Source organism: Zingiber officinale, chromosome 5B, assembly GCF_018446385.1.
Source record: "Zingiber officinale cultivar Zhangliang chromosome 5B, Zo_v1.1, whole genome shotgun sequence".
NCBI classification, from domain to species: domain Eukaryota; kingdom Viridiplantae; phylum Streptophyta; class Magnoliopsida; order Zingiberales; family Zingiberaceae; genus Zingiber; species Zingiber officinale.
The window spans coordinates 121,553,710-121,573,536 of NC_055995.1; the positions used below are offsets into that span (position 1 = coordinate 121,553,710).

Here is a 19,827-nt window from a genome sequence, read left to right on the forward strand (position 1 = left end):
ACCGTTTTGCTGCTTGTGTAACGGATGCATTAAAGAAAGATTAATACAGAATCAAAACGGCTGCGACTACAAGCAAAAGGGTTACACACGCAAAAAGCTGAAGCTCTCCACTTACGTTCCCCCTCCGACTTTGTCATGCAACTCTTGCTCGGCTCAGTGCTTATGATAGTAATCGAATACCTCTCAGTTCGTCGTGACCACCAATGCTTGGTGGGAATCACAGTTAGTTGTTGTATTTTGGAAAACAGGCGACCCAAGAAAGCCTTGAAGCACAGTCGGAAGTGGGACGAATCTATTTCAAGGAAACTACGTTCATCGCAGACCTCGGTCCCTGCAACTCGGTCGGCAACAACTCGCTGAGCAGAAACCCTGCAACTCGGTCGACCTCTTCACTCAGTCGGCCATAAGCTTCGCTCGATCGGCTTCTTCACTCGGTTGGCCTCCTCACTCGGTCGGCCTTAAGCTTCGCTCGGTCGGACTCTTTACTTAGTCGACCTCCTCACTCGGCCGGCCTTAAGCTTCGCTTGGTCGGCCTTAAGCTTTGCCCGGTCGGCCTCAAGCTTCGCTCGGTCGACCTCAAACTTCGCTCGATCAGCCTTTTCACTTGGTTGGCCTCCACACTCGGTCGGCCTTAAGCCTCGGCAATCGGCACTCAATGATCGACACTCGATAGTGGCACTCGACGGTCGACACTCGACAAACATCAGTCCTTACTGACCAATTGATATTATCAACTCAGATCATTTCAATAAATAAATTATATTTAAATGAATACCTCTAAAATGCATGTTTTAGCACCAGAGCAGAGAAGGCGGATGCGGGCGAGGAGGCCTCTTGCGGCGGCAGACATGGCAGCTGAAATGGATGAAGTGCTAATGGAAGAAGAAAAGGCAGCCGCTAGAGAAGCGATGGCAGAGCATCACGACGGCGACGGTGACGGTGACGGTGACGGTGACGGTGGCGGTGCTGAAAAGGAGGTGAGTGAGTCATACGGTTTAACCTCCCCTCGTTGAATTTTGGACAAAAATGCCCACCCTTCGTAGCTAAACTACCAAATTGTATTACTATACATGAAGATTCGGCATAGCTTACTAATACAAGGTTTGAATCTTGTTTGGTTATTTTTTAAAAAAAAATTGAAAATAAATATTTTTTAAATTAATTTTTAATTCAAAAATCACCAAAACTATTAAAAATAGGTTAATTTTAGGTATTTTTAAAGATATTTTTTATTTTTTATAAAAAAATAGGTCTTCGTCTAGGGCTTTTAGCCTTTTAGAACTACGCTTGAGGAAGAAGGAACGGTGGGAATAGATGCCACTCGGGAAGTACCACTGCGACTACTGCGATAAGCAGTTCCAAGACACGCCGGGCGCCCGCAAGCGCCACCTCCAGGGCCTCAGCCACCAGCGCGCCCGCGCCCTTTGGTACGACTCCTTCAAAGGTACCGCTGCTGCTCCATGCCCTCCCCCTCCTCGCTCGAGCATTTCCTCAGACAACTCGTGGTCCTTGTTCGCAGAGCCGCATGGAGTATCTCCTCTTTTCCAGCCTGATGGAAGCCTGGCTAAGGGGGTTTGCCACCACTTTGTCCGATCTGTAAGATCCTTCTCGATCTTAGCATCCACAGCGAGATCGGACCTGCTTGTTCCCGGGAACACTTTATCAGAGCTTACATCTTTGTTAACTCTACTAATTGCTTCACTTTCTGCGTTCGTAGGGGGTTTGCAAGTATGGGGACGCATGCAAGTATTTTCACCCGAAGCAGGATTCGCTCAATCCCGCACGTTACGTGACAGGTTGGTTGGCTATAATTCGATTTCAAACAATCGCTTCCTTGTTGTTTTTTTCGTGAAATGTTTGAATCTTGAGGAAAAATTTGTCAAAAGAGACGTGTAAATTGTAGCCTTGAATAAAACCTATCTCGTCATTTTTCTCTACCGTGGAAAGCTTAGAGATTGGCGAGGAAAAAATAATATAGTTATTAATGAAAATTCCCTACTTTTTTACTTCATTTACAACTAGGTTGTTTGCGTTTCACTGTTAGTGGCATGGAAAATGGATCAGCTTTTCTTTTGTAAATCATATTGCGTCCATATTTTCAAAAATTGTTGCCCTCATTAAAAACGGAGTCCTAACTATTTGTTTGACAATGTACAGACTAAGTAAAAAAGAAAAATCTAATTTCAAGTTTGCTGGTATTGACAATTTTATTTTTGTGATTACTATGACGTCAAACAATCTCTTGATATGTGTTTTGGTGCAATACAGAGTAAAATGGTCTGAGGTCTTTAACTCTAATATACCTATTTTCATTTCAAATCACATGCCTCGAGGTTGTTTGTTCATGATTTGTGCTAGTTGAGGGATTTAGGGATTGTTTCAGTGAAAGCCTAGTCAGGTTGTCATTGGCACCTGTTAATTGCAGATGCTTTTAGATTTACACGGTCAGAATGTAAATAAAAAGTGTTTATCTTTGGCAAAATTTTTGCATCATTCACTTGTCAAGATATGTCATTAATATCCTACTATTATTGCTTCTTATTGTGCAGAGCTGAGCTACCACCCAGACATGCTACCATTTCAGAATAGTTCGGTTACTAATTTTCAATTAAGGGAGAATTTATCAGGTGAGTTTGCTTAGCTTTTTTAGTTTTTGCCTTTATTTTGATAGTCATGGTTATATAATCAGTGGAATTCTGTCTGGCTCTTCCGAGTTGGAAATGCATCCGGTGAATGAAGAAAAATGGTTAATTAAATATAGAAAAGTGGAGAGTTAAAAGGCAAAACGATTAGAGCAAGAGAGGAAGAAACACTAGCTTAGCAGGTTATGACAACTTGCAACCTGATATTTTTTTCCTTTGCATTACGAGGAAGGAAGGATCTAAAATCCTTGGTGTGGTTTAAAACAGTCTAATTTGTTTCTGTTATCACATTTTTCACCTTTACCAACTAACCTACTTGACAAGTGAGTTAAGTGACGTCACACCTTATTTTTATTTTGTCTTAAACACGGTGATTTCATGAATGTCCTCAAAAAAAAAAATTTGTTTATGCTGTGCTTCGGTTACTATATTTCAGCTGAAAAGAAACCACAAACTTTATTTGTTTGACAACCATGAGCTTATGCTGGGGCAGACTTGCATGTACGTTTTTATTATCAAATCAGCCAATCTAACCAGAATTAATATTGTGGACAAGGAGCTTGTAGTAGTTGATTGTGCTATTACTAAATGCCTCAATCAAGAATTCCTTGCAAATACCTCTTAATCCCATTTGCTAAATTGGTGAGGTGATTTGAAGCATATGATATCTACGGTTAGTTGTTTGATAGAAAATACTTAAAATAAGGACAGTGATGATGCATTTGCAGTATTAATATTGTTTCCTTTTAAATAACTTATTCTAGCCGTGCCTTATTGATCATTCTCGAGTTATTTTTAATACTATTTTGACAATAGATATCCCTCTAAATTCTTTGATTGGCTCCTCACTATAGTACATGTAGATCGAGTCCACATTGAATAGTGTACACCTTCAGTGATGTTCTTAATTTATAGTGTTTGCTCACGTTCGCTAAAGCTTAGATTTGCATCAACAAAGAACTTTTGGTTTGAGAATTTGTTTCTTTCATCTTTAATGTTTAAAATTTGATATTTTATTCTCTTCTATTGAAACGTTGTTTATGCTTCATACATGTCATTTTTGCTAAGAAATTCCTTGAACAATTCAAAATTTTCATCAACATGATAGTTTTTTCTCTTTCGTTTGTGTTATTAAAAGAGAATAGTCATCGATTTATGATCTTGAACAAGAGCAGAAATTTTATAATAATTGCTCTTAGACACTGAAACTCTTGGATCAGGAACATCAAGTTGGAAATTATAAAGCCAAGAAGTGAAGCGGTTCAGCATACACTAGGTCGCAATTAGATCTAGCAAGTTAACACTCATAGTATATTATTAGACTACATAGCTATCCAAACTATACACAGCTCAACAAAAAAGTACTTAGTAGAGTAGCCTCTATTCCAGTATACTTGAACATGATGAACATTATATTGGTGCTTACTTGAATAGCAACACAATGATGATTCTTCTTCTTTCAATAAACTAAAGAGCTTTCATCTAAGTTTCTTCACTCTTTTGCTTAATCCTCTTATGGTTAGTTTTTATATGTCGATCTGTTTTTTTTTTTTAAATTTAAAAAAAAACAATTCTTTTAACATTGTCTAGTGCTGTCATTTGGCAGGCACATCAACTATCATGAATCAGGCAGGAATTTCCTGGGGTAACTTGCCTCCATCATTGAGACCACCACCTCCAGATGGTGGCCAGCCTCTTCCGTTTGTTGATTGGGGATAAATCTTGTAGGGAATATTTGAGGTAATATCTACAAACTATAATGATTTTTTTTTTAAAAAAAAAACTTTTTGATCAATCAAATCTATACAAATTAAGTTAAATGTGACATCACAGGTGGCCTGGAAATATGAAGGCTTTTTCTTTGTATGCATTTATGCAACTACGGGCAGTTCGCAAACTCCTTTTTAGCTTGCATAAAATATTTTCCAAGAAGATATAAAATTATACTCAAATGAAATCTTTAGCTGACTAAGACCATATGGAATGGTAGACTTACTCACCAAGACTCAAATTACAATTTTTTCCAAGGATGGTAATTTAATTATTGATCTTGAATTTCATTATTGGCTATTTTTAAATATAGAATTCGGAAATAATAATACTATTAACTGATGATATTGAGATGTTTTTGAAAAAACAAAGTGAGAAAAATTACAATCTAGTAGTTAACATCAGAAAGCAATCGATAATTGCGCATCCTCTTACAAAACTAGTGTGAAATAAACAAAATGTAATTTCAGTATTATAAATATATTTAAGTCGTTAATTTTTTTCCATATATATGTATAAAAAAGGTAACTATTACAAAATCTATCTTGTTAAAATAATAATAATAATAAGATTATTAAAATTTATTGTTGTCAAAATTGATTGAGCATTAATGGAGGCACTATTTGCATTATGTTTTTTTTATTTATTTTTAGTTGCCATTGTCTGATGGAAAATTTTCAGCTGACAATAGGGTTCGTAGTTGATGTCCTATCATTTTAGTGTTTTTAAGTTAATTGTTTATTATAAAAAATTTATCCGTGAATTAGTTGATATCAGTTAGAAATTGAGATTTAGAGTAATCATATAAGCTTTCTTATTAAAAATATATAATTTGAGTTAAAAAAATTACTTTATTAAATTTAGATATTTATTTTTTACTATATCATATATCAGTTTTTTTTATTTTTTTCTCTCTTTTATATAATGTTTAGGGAATAAAATTTATTTCATAAATTAAAGAAATATTATTTATAAATGTAAAATTTAGGAAATAGATGAATAGCTTATGGAAAGATTTTATTTAAAATTTAAGATAAAATTTGTAAATAACATAATTGAGGTAGATACTATTAGAAATTGAGAAGATGTCTTTCACTCCTCCGCACGGTTACAATTACCTTTACACGTTCCATGGGAGACGGCAAGCTTTAGGTTTAGGGCCGTAAATGATGGGACGTTTATAAATAAATTTGATGTTCATTCAATAAAATTCGTTTATATTTAATTATAAAAAATATAAACTTAAATATTAATGAATTCGAATTGTTAATGTATAACTAAATTTATTAATTAATTTTTATAAATTTTAATTGTTAAAATAGTATATATAAAAAATATTCATGAATTTTTTAGATTTTTTATATACATATTTCTAAAATTTAGTGTATGTATATATATAAATTTTATGGAAAAATAAAATTGTAAAATTATTTATAAAGATAATTGAGTTCGAATAAAATTTTATTTTATTTTGATAACTCATTTGAGACTTTCAGTCCAATTAATCTATGAAGGCGACAATATCATAGATCCAGAAGTACAAGTAACTCGTTGTTATAAGTAGCTCCTCAGTCAACAGCCGTCTCAAATTTTTCTTTCTACTGGAAGATGATATCATGTAGTGTGTCGTAATTGCTTGAATTTGATAAGATTTATAATAAATAAATTTTCATAAGTTGGATAAGTAAATAAATAAATTTTAACAAGAACTTGTTTATATCAGCTGTTTTCTGTACAATTTTTTTTATATATATCCTCTTAAATAATTAATAAAAAAATATTAGAAATAAAAAAATAAAATTTACACGTGATATTCATTGACTTAGAAAAATCTTATAATAGAGTTCAGAAAAAATTATATACAGAATTCTAGAAAAGAAATGTGTTAGCATAACATATATTGATTTAATTAAAGATATGTGAGAGTATATAACGATTAGAGTAAAGATTTTAAAGTCACTGAATTATTTCTAATAAACATAGGGTTACATTAAGGATTAACTCTAAGTCTCTATCTTTTGACATTAATTATAGACGAATTTACTGCACACATTCAAGATATAATATCATGGTATATGTTTGTTTACAAATGCTATTATTTTAGAAGATGAAACACGTGAATGAGTAAATACTAAACTATAATCTTTGTAGGAAACACTAGAAGGGAAAAGTTTAAGACTTAGTAGAATAAAGACATAATATATAAATTAAAGTTTAGCAATATTAAATGTAATGAGATAATTGTTAAAATAAGAGATGAAGAGTTCTTTGGACCCGAGAGCATTAAATATTTAGGATCTTTTTATAAAATAATGAAGGGATTGAGAGTAGGGGTGAGTAATCAACCCGCTAAACTAACCAACCCTCTCATACTGACCCAAACCGAATCGAAAAAATCCTATCAGATATAGGGTCAGATGTAGGATCTTGATATTGCATTATATGATCTAGTAGAGTCGGATAATTTTTTATTTCAATAACCAAACCAACCCGATCCGCGATCATCCCTATTTGTAGCAGCTACTGTCGATAAGCTACTACACATTGTAGCAGCTAATCGGCATTAGCTGCTACAATGTGTAATGAGTAATGTTTATTATCATTTTAAAATATTTTTTTTGTTGTATTTATATTTATATTTTATATTTCATTGGATATCTAAATAACTGACAATCCGTCGGATATCTGATACATAAGAATCGATGAATATAGGGTCGGATGTAGGATCCTAATATTGCATTATCCGATCTAGTACAGTCGGATATTTTTTTATCCCAATAACTGAACTAACTCGATTCATGATCGCCCCTAATTGAGAGAGAAATCTTATATATAATACAAGTAGGATGATTGAAATGGAGAAGAGCGTCGGGTGTTTTATGTGACCGTAAATTACTTCTAAAACTTAAAGGAAAGTTCTACAAAGTTGTAGTTAGACTTGCTATTTTATATGAAGCTGAATGTTAATTGGATTATAACTTAAGCACATAAATAGAAGATGTGAGTTATAAAGATGAGAATGTTAAGGTGGATGTGTCGACATATGAGGATGGACAGAATAAGAAATGAAAATATTAGATAGAGTCAGAGTTACATCTATTGAGAAAAAACTCTGAAAGATGCATTTAAAATGATATAGGTATGTACTTAGACGATCAATAAATGCTCAAGTTAGGCGATGTGAAATTGTAACAAACACAAATATCACTAAAAAAAGACTTAGTTATTAACTATAAAATAAGATAAAATTTATTTAAATATAAATGATAATATATATAGTAAAAGATAGAGCTCAACGCGTAAAAAAGATTCATATAATAAATCTCACCTAATGAGATAAAGTTGGCTTATTAGTGTAGTATAAAAATGAATTTTAATTTAATCTATTTCCCCCTCTTATTTATTAATTTAACCAGTATTTTTTAAATTTTATGTGAAAATAATGTCATGTTGATACGTTGCTCTATAAAGAGCTGGATGATAACATAAAGATCTCCTCGGATGGATTTAGTGGCTAGTATATGAGGTGTTGTCATCATGAGTGAGGTCTAGGGTTCGAATCTCGGTAAAGTCGAGGTAAATGTCTCCCTTATGTGCTAGTCACTGTTCCAAAGGCTAGTAGTCGTCCGTGATTTACCTTCTCCGTGTTGACTCTGGGACGGGTTGATGGACCCGTTGGGGGCGAGCGTATTCGTTTTTTGTCACCTTGATGATAAAAAGTAAACATAGATTTGGTATGAGATTAATTAATAAATTTATTTATTAATTTAAATAAAATTTAAGCGTTAAAATAGTATATATAAAATATATTCATGAATAATTTTATAGATTTTTTTATATACATAATTTTAAAATTTAGTATTTATAATATATTAATAATAAAAAATCAATATTTCGAAGGAGCCGTTTGAAATGTATGTAGATTAATCTTCCACCATGAACCACCAAGTCAAGTTGAGCGATATCACCGTACCGGTGAGGCGGTTGAAGTGGCCGACGAGGAACCAAGTGAGGACAACATGGAAGACTAGGGCAACGGCGGTAATGTCGGTCATGACTAGGATCTTACGTTGTGCTAGTAGAAATTTGATGTTCGTATTATAAAATTGTAAATATAATTTCACATTAAAAACACATAGGAAAGATAAAAAATTTATAAAAAAAAAATATTTCTATTGATATAAGACATTTTAGATATAGTTCAAGAGTAAAATTATAATGACTTAGGTTTAAAATGGATAATATAATATCATTACTTGTGATTCTTTATTTAAGGAGAGATTGTTGATATTGCACATGGATAATTGTTGTCGATAAACAAGGAGGGTTAGGAAATCATTTCTTTTAAAAAAACAGAGAGGGGTATTATGAAAAAGAGAATAATGACCAAATATATTTTATATTAACATAATTTTATTTTAAATTTTATTAAAATTAATTATTAAAGAGTTAAATCTTATTTATAGTAAAATATGAAAATAAATTTTAATTTAATCCATTTCCATCTCTTATTCATTAATTTCATCATATTTTTAAGTTTCAAGAGAAAATAATATCTTGTTGATATATTAATAAAGTGATATATTGCCGTATAAGAGTTTGAAGATAATAGAAAGATTTAAAAAGTAAACGTAGATTTGGTAAGAGATTAATTAAGACACTTATAGTATAATATATATATATATATATATATATATATGATGAAGTTGAAAGGCCAATAAGAGGATTAATCATATTGGATAATGTCTAAGTCTAGGTTGATCGATTTGGTTTTATGAAAACTTGTTATTTAGTAATCAGAATAAATCAAGAATATTTGTAATGGATGGTTTAAAAGTAACCCTTAATTCTAAGTTGTATTTAAGTAAAAATTCTTATAATCATATTAAATAATATAAGAAAATGTATGATTTTTTTTTAATCAAAACGCCTACTCGACTCTTCTAACACGTGTAACGTCACTTTTTTGGTTCCATTGCCACAAGTTCACTCCTATAGACGACCTATCTATATCTAGTATTCCACATCAACTTTTCCCCGTCCAATCTGACGATGGACAGTCGACGACTGCCCGATCTCATACTCTTGAACGGTCGGATCAAGTTATTAAAATTGGTCTACGAGTGAGGGATCAGCGCGAGATCTGGTGTCTTCTTTTAATTTCCAGTTTCCCTAAATGGATATTACCTATCGAGAAGCTTCCATTGGCGTCCTACTCATCCGTTCGATCTCCATGGCTAGACACGTGGCGCTAAGCCACCCGTGATCCTCTTTAATGCTTTCCATTTTCCATCGCATCTCCGCGCCTATTTAGGCAGCCCCCGATCCCCTCCCTTCTCACAGTGACGATTCTCGAATCGTGATAGCTCTTCTTTCGGTCTTCTTCTTTCGAAGGTGCGGGCGATGGCGGGGGAGATAGTTGATAAGGTGTCGCCTCTCGGGAAGATGAAACAGGCGCCGATGACGGCGGCGGCGTACGTGACGTTCCTGGCCGGAGACGTCGATTACGTGAAGGGCGTTGTGGGACTGGCAAAGGGGTTGAGGAAGGTAGGATCCGCGTACCCGTTGGTTGTGGCCATGCTCCCCGATGTGCCGGAGAGCCACCGCCGTCTCCTCGTCTCTCAGGGATGCATCGTGCGTGTGATCGAGCCGGTTTACCCGCCGGAGAGCCAGACCCAGTTCGCCATGGCGTATTACGTCATCAACTACTCCAAGCTCCGCATATGGGAGGTAATTAATTAATTAATTAATTAATTAACCTCTAGCTCTGTTTTCTTCGTTTTGGATTATGGGAGTTGATCGTCAATGGCGCCGTGCGTCGGGCAGTTCGTGGAGTACAAGAAGATCGTGTACCTGGACGCGGACATTCAGGTGTACGAGAACATCGATTACCTGTTCGATCTGCCCGACGGCCGCTTCTACGCGGTGATGGATTGCTTCTGCGAGAAGACGTGGAGCCACACGCCGCAGTACGAGATCGGCTACTGCCAGCAGTGCCCCGACAAGGTGGCATGGCCTGCCCGAGAGCTCGGGCGGCCGCCGCCCTCCCTCTATTTCAACGCCGGCATGTTCGTGCACGAGCCCAGCCTCGCCACCTGCGAGTCTCTGCTCGCCACCCTCAAGATCACACCTCCCACCCCCTTTGCAGAGCAGGTTTTAACGGGTTTCTTAATCGAAATCGGGGATATAGGCTATCGTATCGAGACTGATAATTAAGGCGTCGTTGCAGGATTTCCTAAACATGTTCTTCGAGGACATCTACGAGCCAATCCCTCTGATCTACAACCTGGTGTTGGCGATGCTCTGGAGGCATCCGGAGAATGTGGAACTGGAAAAGGTCAAAGTGGTTCACTACTGCGCTGCGGTATGCATGCTACTTCTCTTTAAATAATCAATTTGAGTTAATCGATCAGTCGATTGATGAAGGAATGGAACTACAGGGGTCGAAGCCCTGGAGGTACACTGGAAAGGAGGCGAACATGGATCGGGAGGACATCAAATCGCTGGTGAAGAAATGGTGGGGCGTATACAACGACGAGAGCCTGGACTACAAACCGCCGGCTTTGGCGATGGTCGCTGCGACGACGGAGGTGGACGAGGGGCTGAAGCAGGCGCCGTTGCTCGCGGCGCTGTCGAAGGCCGGGGCGGCTAACTACGTGGCGGCTCCCTCGGCAGCGTGACGACGTGTGTTTGTTATGATTTATGCCCTCGTTTTTTATCTTTCCTTAATCCTCTTTTTTATTGGGGTCGACGGTGTTTTGTTGTGTATTAAGGCTAATGTGAATCTGCTGTAACTAATATTGGTTTGCACCACAATAATGCATTTGGCGTCGTATTTCCGAACTCATTTAATCGGTTGCTAGGCCTACTTTTAAATTTCAAATATGCTAATTCAATAAATTTAGTTGCGTTAATAAATATTTAGAACCGTAAATAAATCATGTTCGTGATAAATAAATAAAAATAAAATTGATGAAATAAATAAAATTAAAATGAAGTTTGAAATTGTAAAATTTTTAAATAATTTGAAAATTAAGTTCAAATTCGTAAAAAAATTATCAAGAACAATTAATCGTTTCAACAAATTTAGTTTAGGTTCTCGCTTTTACAATTGAAAAAGTATCTCATATAGTGATGAAAATAGGTTTCACTGATAGGTCAAAACAGAGAACAGCGATTGTCATAGAGGTCAAAAGGTCAAAGTTAAGATATTCAGAAGCCTAAGTCCATCCATCGGTAAATAAATCTTCCGGACCATTGTCTCGATTGATTGAACGTCATGACATGTCGGATGAAAGGTAATCCTCCGATAACAGGAAAGTCGAGTGAAGGAAATTAACTTTGTTCAATCTGACTAAATTAGGACATCCCCGTCGAACAGCCTTCGTCCCCGCCAAGCAGTCTCCTGTTGGTCTAAGGGGGATCTAGCTAGATATCTCATCGTATTCTTTTATAAATTGTGCCACTGACGGTAGAACATGATTAATAGGTAAATCATATTTTAAAAACTTCTAGCATATCATATCAGATATTTGTATAATTCTACCTACTCTACTAAGTGAAGGACTGACTTGAACTGAAAACTTCTTTCTGATCAGACACTAATATCCTAGTTTTATAAGACAATGAGTAGTCTACTTCCAATCAGTCCTAGAACTGTATTTCTAATTTGTTATGTTCTCCGTTTTAAGACAGGATATGTTCTCCGTTTTAAGACAGATTAAATATTTAATGATTTTATTGCATGCTTGACTGTAATTATGCATGCTTGACTATGATTGTAGTAAAATTATGTTTGACTATAATTATGTTTGATTATAATGGTAGTTAAAATATGATTATGAGGTGCCTCTAAGGAATTACGGGATCAATTTTTTATATCTGACCATTAAGTTGAGTAGGGGTGTGAGGGCCATGCTCGACCATAAAAAACAACGCATGGCTGCGGTCCAGAATTGCAATTGATTGGGCTGCACAGCCGCACAATGATAGCGTAAAAGGAGAACAGCAGAGGTCACATATAAGAATCAAATCGCTGAAACATCGCCATTGATGATATCTATTTATGAAGATTTGAAGTGTTTCCAAAGCTTCCATATATTTCTCACTCTGCCAGTAAACATCGAGTGTGTTCAAAGCATCCACATATATCCCATTATGAAAAATAGCTACAAACAAAATTATGGGAGGAAGAGTGCGTTTCAGTGCTGTGGGGCAAATTATGTCGATGTTTAAGCTTAATTGCCATCCATACTGAGAAGTATGATAATGTCCTTTGAACTCCTACTGGAAGTGATTCATTTTAGCAGTTCAATTTGGGCTTCCAGTGACAGCAGCAGCAGCTCTGATGGGTCTAATTCAATTGGCCTCTTTGTTTCATTTCCCGGTAGGATTTTTTTTTCGAAAAATTCCATCTATTCTAACCTATGTTTCTTGCTTTAGAGAAGACAATAGATCGGATAAAACGAACATCATGCCAATTGATTGGGTTAGGCCTTGAGCTTGTGTGATTTAAGACGACTGAGTGTGACTAAGTTGGAGAGGATAATCCGATCGTTCAAGCAACTTAGTTCGGCTTGAACTTGGATTGCTTAAGAAGGACCATATGCATTGAACCGGCCATCAGTTGTCTATTTCAAGTCACTTGGCTTGACCTTAAAATTGGATGGCTTAACAAGATGCAATGTGCTTGAATTGATCAGTAAATTGATTTTATATGTAGGTCAAAGTGGCTTGATTGGAGTTTCACCTATAGGTGCCTAAAAGGGAATTGGAATGGCAAAGTTTAGGTCAAGTGACTTAAGAAGAGTTAATTGAATTATCATTATTATTATTATTTTGCAAAAGTCATTTTTCAACTTCAATAATTTGTGCAAGAAGGAAAAAAAAAACATATATAAATGAGAGGATAAGTTGAGCTTATCTCAGAGAGACTTTTATTTTGTTTTAGTGTGGATTTTTGGGCACTCATATTTAATTTATTGTACATTTGATTTGTCTTCGCTCTCCTTATTTCACCTGGCTATTGCTTAGCTTTACATAGGATTGGGTTCAATGATTTGTCCATATTGAAAGAAAAAAGTTAAAAAAGAGAGGACACAAATTGAATTTATCTTTTACTTTGTTTTAGTATAGTTTATTTTTTTCATCCATGCTAGTTCTTTGTAGGAATGTGTGAGGGCTTTATTCAATTTAATATACACTTCATTTATCTTGAATCTCTCAACAAGATACTGTTTTGATTAATTTTTGGTAAGTTTAGGTCAAATTTTCTAATTAGGACCATTTTATAATCTAAATTTACTTAATGTACTTTTTTTTCATCAGAATAATTTTGACAATTAATGCTTTTGTTATTTGGAAATTAATCTTTTAGTTTAGGAAATATATATAAAAAAGTGCCATGTGATCATCGAGTTCCACGCCTTGCTAATGGACATAAAACCCTATCCGAGTTCTACATAATTATTTTAATATCCTCTCTCTCTCTCTCTCCCCCCCTCTCTCTCTCTCTCTCTATATATATATGATATTTTGCTCAACGCCTCATGTGCAGCCGTGAGCGACATCTGATGTAGGCGATCTAATATAGTCAAAATCCATTTTTTTTTAATCCCTATCATCGGCATATAACAACTTTTTTCTCTTTCCTCTAAAATTAAATTAAATTATCTCTTCTCTCTCCTATGATTGCATACGACAATCACTGTAGCATTATTTTAAAAAATGGTGTAGTTGTTACAACGTGTAAAAGCTACCATATAGTAGTTATTACAATGTAATAGCTGCTATAACGTTGTAACTGTAGTAGCTATTATATAGTAGCTGCTATAACTTCACAGTATCTACTACAATATAATGTATTTTGTAATAGTTGCTACAAGTTGTAGCAGTTATTATGTAGTAGTTGCTACAACTACACAGTAGTTACTATAAAGTAATAACTGCTGCAACGTTGTAGCTGTTACTGTGTAGTAGATGCTACAACTACACAGTAGCTGCTATAATATTATAGCAGTTACTATATAGTAGCTGCTATAACTACACAGTGTAAGTATCTCGTGATAGTTTTGATGTGGTCAACCAAGTTAAAGTTAGGTCTTGTTGTATTTGATCCTTGTGTCTAAGTGTGTAGGAACTTAGGAACATAAGAAGTTAAGCGGAAGACGCAGCTAACGAGAATGATGATACAGGAAAGGAGTCGATGGGCTTGGTGCATCCAAGGGACGAGGTGCTATGGAAGATTAATACACCGGTAGATGAGAAGGACATGCACAACGTTTGAGGGATGAGAAGCAGGGAAGGAAGCCTGCTTAAGGAGAAGGCCGAAGTTGGGTTCTAGTGATCTCAACTTCGGTTGATTGGAGCATCACCCACGAGAAGAAGATCATCTAAGGAGTTGATCTGCCGTAGGGAAGACGCTTTTAATGGCTTGGAAGGTGCATTCCATGAACAATGTCGAAGGCGTCTTCTAGCCTGTTGAAGGCGCCTTCAGATGATCGTTGGCTGAAGTTAAAGTTTTATCTTCGGTGATAAAACTTATCTGATTGAAGGCGCCTTGAATCCAATTGAAGGCACCTTTTAGCTTTTGATAGAGTTTTTCAAGGGTTATAAAAAGACCATTGGAGGTAGGAGATAGATAACAATTTCTGTATTCAATTCCTAACTAATACCTGAGCTTTTCAAAGAGTGTAAGAGACTTCTCCACATTCAATAAAGGAAATATTTTTAGTGGAGCTTTGCAACTATCTTAGATTAACAATCACCTATGTTACAATCAAATAAAAATCTCTACCTCTTATATTTTATGTTGTTTATTTTTTTTATGTTGTTTATTTATTTTATGTTAGTTATATAATATTTGTGTCAAGCAAGAGAAATTTCTAACTCTTATTTCAAGCTATTTACCCCCCTCTAGCCGGTCGCACTGGAACCAATAAGTGGTATCAAAGCAAAGATGCTTCAAAAGGACTAACCGTCGACTGGAGCAACGAAATCGATGGCCAGACCAAGCCTCAATCCGCCAAAGTTCGAAGGGGCTTTCGCACACTGAAAATGTCGAATGAAGGTATTTCTATGAACATATTTTAAAATTCTGTTAATAATAAAATACAGTTTTGTAGTTCTGAAGGATCAACAGGGAGTAGAGAGAGAAGAAAATCAATGGACGATGAAGGAACAAAGTGACTTCGTAGCCAATAGCAGAGTAGAATATCACTTACTAAGTGTATTACCGCCTCAAGAAGTCAACTGCATCGAAAGCTACTCCTCGGCCAAAGTACTTTGGAAAAAATTCCTGTAGCTCCATGAAAGCATATTTGAAACGAAGTTCGCATGATGAGACATTCTTCGGAATCAACTAACAAACATTCGTCTACAAAAAGGTGAGAAGGTAGCCCAACTACACTCGAAAATCAAGGAGCTGATCACTGGACTGGTCAATCTTGACGAAACGGTAACCAACCAGGACTTGGTCTGCTACGTGCTCAACGCTTTTCCTAGAACCCTAGAGTGAACTTCGATCATAGACGCCTACTACATTTATAAGGACTTGGAGATAAGTACCTTCGAAAAACTTTTTTCAACTTTAGAATTGCATGAATCTAGATGTGTAGGGACAAGTAAGGAGAAGCTAGAATCTAGCACTAAGAGCCACCAAGAAGGATGAACCCGAGTCAGATTCAGATATTCATGTAAACTAAGAAGCTTATATGGTAAGGAAATTTAATTTATTTTTTTAAAATCTAACAAATTTAAAAAAATACAGAACATAAATAATCCAAGAAATAAAAGAAAGGTTAGATGCTACCATTACCAAAAAGAAGGACACATAAAAGAAGACTGTCTAGAGCTTAAGAAGGAGAAAGGCAAAGGGCTAAGGCGAAACAAGCACAATAATCTCAAGGCCACTTGGGACGAAAGTTCGTCATCCGAGTTTGAAATAGAAGCATATGCTGGACTAGCACTGATAGCTAGTCACGAAGAACCAAGTAACTTAGAAGCTAGCATCGATGATGGGGGAGCCATATCAGATGAATGCAGCGATGCAGGGAGAGAATCTAGTTTCAGATCTGACATGGTAAGTGAGGTATGTCTCTTACCACCTGATCAAGTGTATTTTGGAATAAAATTCATGTGTAAGTTGTAAATTAAAAATAAAAAAGAAAAATTTAGAAATAAAAATAATCTTAGTACAATCATATTTAATAGAGGATTTTGACAAATTGAAAATTAAAAATGTTAAGTTGAAAGAACAAATAGAAAATTTTAAAAATTTTGCATGTTCAAATTTTACTACTTCAAATTTTAGAAATTCTGAAGGTCTAAATTGATATTATAGATTCCATAAGGGTCAAATAAAAAAAGTAATAAAAAGTATATTCCAAGAAAATTTCTAATTAATTAAGTAGGTAGAAACTAATATTGGGTCACAAAATCATGTCAAGATTAAATCCTTATGCATGTTTTATTGTTAATTTGATTTAATATTTTTTTGTTTAAAATTGTCTAATATTTTCAAATAAATTATTTAACATTATTTCAGTTCAAAATTAACTAGATTTTAATTTTTCAAGAAAAATGATTTCATTATTTATTTGTAAAAAACATTTTAAAATTCTTTGACTGATGTATTATTTTTTTGAATTTTCTAAAAAATATTATTTTTGAGAAATTAAAATAATATTATAGAATTATTTTTACAAATTTTATTTTTTAAATAAAACATCATGTTATCTGTCTTATAAAATTTTTCCAAACTTTTTCGATTATTATTTTATTTTCTATGAATTTTTTACCAAACTATTAATTTTTAATATTAAAAAAAATATCAAAATGTTAATGTTTAAAAAATAATTTTTATAAAGATATAATTTTGGTTTTACATGTTGAGAAAAAGTCTCTACAAATCTAAGAATATTTGAGCTCCAAATCTATTTTATTTTAATTTCTTTTCAAAATAAATCTCTCGTATACAATAATTTATTACTATTTAGATTAATTTTGTTTATTCATGAAAGTTTTATCACTTTTTAAGATAAGATAAGATAAGTAAGTTAACAGTTACACAAAATTTTAAAGTTTTTTAGCTATTAAAAATAATTTTAAAATTATTTATTTTAAAACTTACTTTTAAATCATAAAAAATCAGCTTTTCAAAAATTATTTTCCAAAATTTTTTAAGTATTAGTCACTATTTATGTAATTTTTAGAATTTTTACCTCTATTTTTAATATGATCAAAGGAGAAAAATTATTGATTAAGTCTAGCTAGGTATATTTTACTTTTCATATTAAATGTTTTAATTTAATATGATTATTAAATTACATACTTATTAATGGCATATCATGATTATTATTTGTAATTATTTTACTATTTTATTATTTATTTAATCCAAACTTGAGTTGCTCACATTAAAAATGAGAAATTGTAAGTAATCACATGATAATTTTGATGTGGATAACCAAGTTAAAATTAAGTTTTGATCCTTGTGTCTAAGTATACAAGAGCTTATAAACACAAGAAGTCGAACGGAATATGCAACTAGTTAGAAGAATGACATAGAAAAGGAGCCAACAAACTCGATGCATTCGAGGGACGAGATACTGGGAAAGAGTACACCGTTGGACGAGAAGGACGTATGCGACGTTCAAGGGACGAGAAGCTAGCATGGAAGGAAGCCTACTCGAGGAGAAGGTCGGAGTTGAGTTCGGGTGAGCTCAACTCTAGTTGACTGGAGCATCACCCACTCGAAGAAGATCAGCTGAGTAGTTGATCTGCCGCAGGGAATGCGCCTTCCAGCTTCAAATAGAGTTTTTCAAGGGTAATAAAAAGACCCCTAGAAGTAAGAAATAGACAACAACTCCTGTACTCAATTTTTAGCTAATACCCGAGCTTTTCAAAGAGTATAAGAGGCTTCTCTGCCTTCAACAAAGAAAATATTTTTAGTGAAACTTTGTAATTGTCTTGGATTAACAACTACTTAGGTTATAACCAAATAAAAATCTTTGCATCTTTTATTTTATGTTAGTTATCAAATATTTGTGTCCTTGCTAAGTTTTAAGCAAGAGAAATTTTTAACTCTTATTTTAGACTATTCATCGAAAGGGAGCCTTGGCGCAACGGTAACATTATTGTCATGTGACCAAAAGGTCATGAGTTCGAATCCAGGAAATAGCCTCCTGCAAAAAAGAGAATAAGACTGCGTACAATGGATCTTTTCTCGGGAATTCGCATGGCAGGAGCTTCGTGCACCGGGCTGTCTTTTTTTATTTTATTTTAGACTATTCACTGCCTCTTTAGCCAATCACACTGGACCAACACAGTAGCTGCTACAACGTTATAGTAGTTACTATACAGTAACTACTACAACGTATAATAGTTACTATATAGTAGCTGCTACAACTACAACGTTTTAGCAACTACTGTGTATTAGTTGCTATAATGTTGTAGCAGCTACTATATAGTAACTATGATTGTTGTATATAATCATAGGAGAGAGGAGAGAGAATTTTATTTTAATTTAAAAGAAAAAAAAGGAAAGTAGATGAGAGATTAAAAAAATTAAATTTTGACCGAATCAAATCACTCATGAAAGATTTTACTCACGGACGAGCGACGAGCTGGGAAACATTTCATATAGATATAAAGATTTTATAATCTGATTAATTTTAGAGTAGATAGTCTGATCTCACCTTTTATCCATTAAATAAATACAAAAAGTATGGTGGCTCTTAACATGTGTGCAGTGCATGAAAATTAAGATAAATCTTGCTGGTCAGAATCTGGTCAGTTAGAAATCTCTATCTCCCAATTAAAATGTATGCATGGACATGCATATAATTAATGTGGCCATATGAAATTACTAAAATATTCATACATATGCATGCATGCATATATTCTAGCTGACCAGATTCTGACCATTTAGCAATATCCGAAAATTAAATCCTGATTACTCGTGAAATACACCCTGAATTCCTGACTCACCGCCACACTAAGCCCTGGGATAATTTCTTCATAATTGTTGGCACTCATTCGTGCTGTTCAAATAGTCATTCGTTGTTGGATATCTTTCCACCAACCTTCTTTAACTCCAAGAGCTTATCCAATAGTCTTCGACTAGCTACCCGAAATTTGTCAAACTTTTTAAGTTAAAGTGAATAAGACAATCCACATCACCTTAAATTTTCTCCCCATTATTAAGCCATGCACAGTGTGCCTCACTAACTTGAGACAACAATATTCTTCATGCCATCACCATTCAAGTTGACCCTTAAACACCCCTCCAAACCCTTTTTTTTTTTTTGTCAAAATTTAGCTCCTTAATTAGTCTCCCATGAACCCTAAAACAATCTCCCGGCCATCCTCGCACATATGAACGCGGACATGGACGAAGCGAAATATTCAATTGCATGGT

The 19,827-nt window shown here is 34.5% G+C and overlaps 2 protein-coding genes across 2 annotated transcripts; both read left to right on the forward strand.

Moving 5' to 3' along the window:
* The first annotated feature begins 1,254 nt into the window (after positions 1–1,254).
* LOC121987802 (zinc finger CCCH domain-containing protein 3-like) lies at positions 1,255–4,653 on the forward strand. The gene is made up of 6 exons (XM_042541526.1): positions 1,255–1,444; positions 1,520–1,596; positions 1,718–1,796; positions 2,550–2,627; positions 4,249–4,382; positions 4,476–4,653. The coding sequence occupies exons 1-5, from the start codon at positions 1,315–1,317 to the stop codon at positions 4,359–4,361; spliced, it is 477 nt and encodes a 158-aa protein (XP_042397460.1). The 5' UTR covers positions 1,255–1,314; the 3' UTR covers positions 4,362–4,382; positions 4,476–4,653.
* A 5,093-nt stretch (positions 4,654–9,746) lies between these two features.
* On the forward strand, positions 9,747–11,259 carry LOC121987803 (galactinol synthase 1-like). Its single transcript, XM_042541528.1, has 4 exons — positions 9,747–10,142; positions 10,239–10,565; positions 10,642–10,776; positions 10,853–11,259. Exons 1-4 carry the CDS (start codon positions 9,816–9,818, stop codon positions 11,090–11,092), a joined length of 1,029 nt encoding a protein of 342 aa, XP_042397462.1. The 5' UTR covers positions 9,747–9,815; the 3' UTR covers positions 11,093–11,259.
* The last annotated feature ends 8,568 nt before the right edge of the window (positions 11,260–19,827 follow it).